Raw genomic sequence first — 4,988 nt, 5'->3', positions numbered from 1 at the left:
TGTCCTGATGTTCCTGCAATTCTTCAAGGTAATAGTGAGTTTATGAAGTTGTCATTGCGGAGGTCTAGTTTGCTTAGTGATCCTGAAGGTAATGCGAAGGCTATTGCTGCTCTTGATAGGAGTGCTGTTCGTTGCGTTTCAATGCATGTTTTGGCCTGTGATGAAACTGCTATTGAGTATTGCCAAGAGGATGAGGTAATGTCCTTTGATGTTACTGTAAAAAGGAGCACGGCAAGACGACGACGGGCTCGGGTTGGTGATTCGCTTGAGGTGGAACTTGTTAATAAGGCGAGTACAGTGGCCGGTCAAGAGTTGGATGAAGAAAGAGTTTTGTCTGCGAGCAAAGATACCCTTCCTGGGAGTACGCAAGCAGATAGCGATGGTGCTCAGGCCAAGTTGTTGGCTTTCTTTACTTCTTTATGCGATGATGAGGCTAGCGCCAGAGAATCTCTGGAGCAGGAGGAGATGATGAGTGTTTTACCATTATTGTTTGAAAACACCATGGATAGGGAGAAGATTGATCGCAACAATATTGAGGAGGAGCATGCAATCTCTGAGGTGAAGCTAAAACGTGAAATGGAGGAGGGTATTGAGAGAATCCGAGAGGCTGCTGCTCTTCAGGCACATGAATCACGGGAGGCGTTTTGTTCAGATGAGTCTTTGCGCCGGGAGGAGATTGAGCGCACAGAGGCTGAAGAGCGTGGTGCGTTGGACGTTGAAGCTGTTCAGGTTTCTGAACACCTTGACCGCGAGAATGTAGAGCAGGAGGAAGCTCGGGAGCTGGAGAACTTGCACATTGTGGCACTTGAGGGAGAGAAAGCCGTTAAATTTTTGGATGATCTTAATGGTTTCTTGGGAACTGAGATGCGAGAACGGTCAATAATTGAGTCTGAAGAAATGGATGAGAGTGTAAATATTGCACAGACAAATTTACTACAAACTGAAATGTATTTCCGACAGTTAGTGGAGAAAGATGCTGAAGATGTATTAACTAGTATAATGAAAGCTCTAGGTGAGTGGAACCGTCAAGTGGAGCTGCAAATGGAGCAGCTCCAAGAGGTGGTGAAAGCAGAGAGACATGGGAGGTCGTGTCTTGTAGAAGAAGAGAAGAGTCTCATAGATGAATTAATGTTGCGTGAGGAAGAAGAAGTGATTATTATGGAACGCACACAGCGGATGATAGGCCAACAGCTCGACATTATAAGGAGTGAAGAAGAAGAGCGTCAGAATGATATTGAGAAAGGTGAATCAGAGGAGTGGGAAACACTAAAGCTGCAGTCAGATGCTGAATTGATGTTGCTAAATTGCATAGCAGAACTTTCAGCTTCAGAACATGATACACGGTATGCCATTGTGAATGATGAGGAGGAAGGTATCAAAAACCTTCTCGATGAGGTTGCCAACATGGAAGTACATGCGAAATATGCTCAAGAGGAACGGGAAGCGGAAGAACAAGAGATACAGCAGAAGAAGCGGAAACAAGACGCCACAACACTGTTAAAAAGTGTGGTTTTTGCATATAGGACAAGAAGACGTCTGGCAAATCGTTTTGTTAATCGAAAGGTGCATGAGTACAAGAATGCTTTTGCAAACACGCTTCGAACAGAGTTTATGGCTCGAAACGAGATCATCGGGGAAGAGAGAGAAGAACGACAGCAAATGCAGGAAGCCAAAGATGCCTTCGTTTCAAGTATGCAAAAACTATCAAACAAATCACTGGCTCTTTTAGAGAAGGAAGAGGATGATGCACGTCATCAGTTAATTGATGATTGTATGTTTCAACTTTATCAGCTACAACGAGCTTCTCGAAAGGTTTTAGCAAAGCAACAAGCTCCACCTTCATTGAAGGATCTACAGGAGTTTGAAGAACGCGAGAATGGAATTGGCTCTGCAGCGGTAAATTCTGTTGCAAAAACGAAGATCATTACACCGTTGAAGAATGAAGCAGGGAATATCAATGAAGACGATGGTGTTGACGAGGATGAGGTTGAAGAAGATGATGATGCCGTAATAGAGAGTGGAAAGTACAAGGGGTATGCGCTAGATCCTATTGGGACCTTCCTATTGCAGTACGAGCGTGACCTTCGCCGCTTTCGGGCCTCCCTTGAGAGAAGTAGACAAAGTGTGGCAGTGGAACATGACCTACTGAAAAAGACTCGCGACACCGCTACCCGAGATATGGTTAACGGCGGTACGGGTGCGTTGTGGATCCCAGCTAGACCACTGCCTTTATCTGATCTTGTGCGTGGCCCGTCAGCACAGTACCGCCGAGGGCGCATCGTTGATGCAAGAGGACAAAGACCGGCTTCTAAAATGACAGATGTTAACGGAATGATCGTTACCCCGACTGAATCGCCACTCTCTTTTGAGGGATTCGTGAAGCAGGGGCGCTCATTTTGACAATGTATCACTTTTCCAGGAATGTGCAGTTTAAAAAATGATTGTAGGTAACAAACGTGACTGTCCACACGTTTGTTAGGATCTACAAATCTTTTTTTCTTTTTTTTTTTTCTTTTTCCTTTTGGCTTAGTTTTTCTCTCTCTATATCTTTCTCTGGAGATAAACTAGCCAAACATCGATGTTTCATATACAATTTCATTCAAATCCAATTTTTATGTATATAGTTTTACCTTGTTGTTGTTGTTGTTGTTGTTGTTGTCATCTTATTGTATAGAGTTTCTCACATTCTGTTATGGGTTTTCTCTCTATATTTTTTTTTTTCTTCTCTTTGTACCCAAGGTAGTGTATTCAGTATGAAGGGAATGTCTTTGGCATAATTCTGTAACAATCTTTCGGCGGACCCTGTAAAGGGTTTTTTTTTTTTTGTTTTATCCTTGATGAAAAGCACCATTGGTGTTTTATTTGATGATGTCGGTGAAGTAGTTTTCGCAAGAAAGAGTCTGTGACATTACTAGTGTATATTGGCTTAAAATAAATCTGCTTTAATTTAAAAAAATATTCTGCATAGAACCAATGAACATTTCATTTATTTCTCGTTGTACCACAAGCGGTCTTGTGATGTATTTTACACTCGGACAAGAAAAAAAAAATATATATATATTTGTATGTAAGAAAGAAATGATCTCGAATATCGAATGTGAACTAATGTTTGACAAAACGATGCGATTGACTTTCCATCTATTCCCTTTATCACTTTCTTTATATATATAAAAAAAATATATATAATAAAATAAATAAATAAAAAGTTTTCCTTCTTTAGATGTCACATAGTGTTGACGCCAGCATCAAGGTTCTCCTGCTCGGTGATAGTGGGGTAGGAAAATCCTCTCTCATGCTTTCGTTTGCCATGGGCAGTTTTGATCCCGACATCAGTTCAACTATAGGAATCGACTTCAAAGTCAAGACTGTTGAGGTTGTTGACTCTGCTGGAGCAAGAAGAAAAGTTAACCTGAATCTTTGGGATACCGCCGGGCAGGAGCGGTTCCGTACCTTAACAAGTTCATACTACCGTGGGGCTCATGCTGTTGTACTGGTGTATGATGTGAATGAACCTCAGACATTTCACGGATTGCAGCGTTGGATCGAAGAAGCGGATGCCTTTTGTCGAACAGATGATGAGGACGATGCGGTTTATTTACTCATCGGTAACAAGATTGACAAGTGCGGAGGTGAGGGATCAGACAGTGAGGCATCCATGGCTGTGCCAAAGGAACAGGCACAACAACTCGCACAGAAACGCCGTATGCTACTGGCGTTCACGTCAGCCAAGACATGTGCAGGGATTCAACAGGCCTTTGATGAACTGGCACGTTCAGTTTATGATAAAATGCGAATGAAAAACAATGACCGCCCCTCTAGACTAAACTTCAACAAGTCACGAGATGATCAAAATCATGGCATGTGCTGCTAGTGCTAAACAACAACAACAACAACAACAAAAAACAATAAAGTGTTAGTGTCTGCATTCTTTGATGACGACATTGCCCTTGTCCATTACAGAGAGGACATCATGGATTATGTGAACGTGGAATGAAGAAAATGAAAAAAAAAAAAAAAAGTATTGTATACCTATCCCAGAAAGAAATTCCCTCAAATAAAGTTCGAGGAAAACATGAAATTTGAGACTGGGATAAGTGAGAAATGATGCACATTTCAAGTTTTATTGATATATCAGAGCATTAATAGGAAGTAAAATATCTATTAAGAGAAATCAATACGCAGAAGAGAAAATAACTTGTTGAACCCAGTAAAGTTCTACAAATAATTTTTCTTTCCCCTACTTTTACTTTTATTACCTCTTTTGCGTTAATTATTTACGACAAGAACAATAATAAATGAAAGCGAAAAGAAAGGGAACAACTTGTCAACAAATCAAAAGTAGAAGAGACACTTGCGCGGGGTCTCCTTGATATTATCTGCGTTACATTACTGTGATCACAATCAGTCACGAGCCCCAGGTGTTCTCATAATAGTAACGACTTCTTGTATTTATCTTTGAGTTAAGGCATGCGTCGTGTTTTCTTTTCTTAAAAAAAAAAAAAAAAAAAAAAAAAAAAAACACACCGAATGGTGCGAGTACAGTTCTTACATTATCAATAACGTAGAGAGATATATGCCTTGTGAAGGCTCCAGCTATACCTATCGCACATGTGGGAGAGTCCCTGAGTTAATGAGATTCCGCCGTAATATGCTATAAAAGAATAAATGCAGTGGGGGAAGTAAGAGTATTAACTGTTATTTTGAATCCTCTGGCGTGTGCCTGAGGTTTACGTCTGGGGACTTTACTGAGAGGAAAACTTATGCTTATCTATATTTTTTAGAACGGTACCGATCCTGTTCTTTGGCAAGTCCCATTTGCGGGACGCCGTCGTAGGGTTCTACAGCGCTCAGAAACGACGGACGCCTGTTAATTTGGTATTCGAGAACCACGAAGATACTCGGGAGTTTTTTATCACCAAATAATAAAACAGGCATGCATTGGAAAGATTTTTACCTTTTCGGATTGCATACTGAGAGCTTGCTGTAGG

The 4,988-nt window shown here is 41.1% G+C and overlaps 2 protein-coding genes across 2 annotated transcripts; both read left to right on the top strand.

The window, feature by feature from the left end:
- Positions 1-2,400, top strand: TM35_000101030 (putative calpain cysteine peptidase; the record flags this gene model as incomplete). Its single annotated transcript, XM_029024594.1, has 1 exon — positions 1-2,400. A coding segment is annotated over one exon (2,400 nt), but the record flags the coding sequence as incomplete, so codon positions are not given.
- Positions 2,401-3,220: 820 nt separating this feature from the next.
- Positions 3,221-3,871, top strand: TM35_000101020 (small GTP-binding protein Rab18; the record flags this gene model as incomplete). The annotated part of the gene is made up of 1 exon (XM_029024593.1): positions 3,221-3,871. The coding sequence occupies one exon, from the start codon at positions 3,221-3,223 to the stop codon at positions 3,869-3,871; it is 651 nt and encodes a 216-aa protein (XP_028883900.1).
- Positions 3,872-4,988: the final 1,117 nt, after the last annotated feature.

Source organism: Trypanosoma theileri, assembly GCF_002087225.1.
Source record: "Trypanosoma theileri isolate Edinburgh chromosome Unknown TM35_Tth_10_V1, whole genome shotgun sequence".
NCBI lineage: Eukaryota > Euglenozoa > Kinetoplastea > Trypanosomatida > Trypanosomatidae > Trypanosoma > Trypanosoma theileri.
The sequence above is the reverse complement of the archived record's forward strand: the minus strand, read 5'-3'. Positions and strand labels throughout refer to the sequence as shown.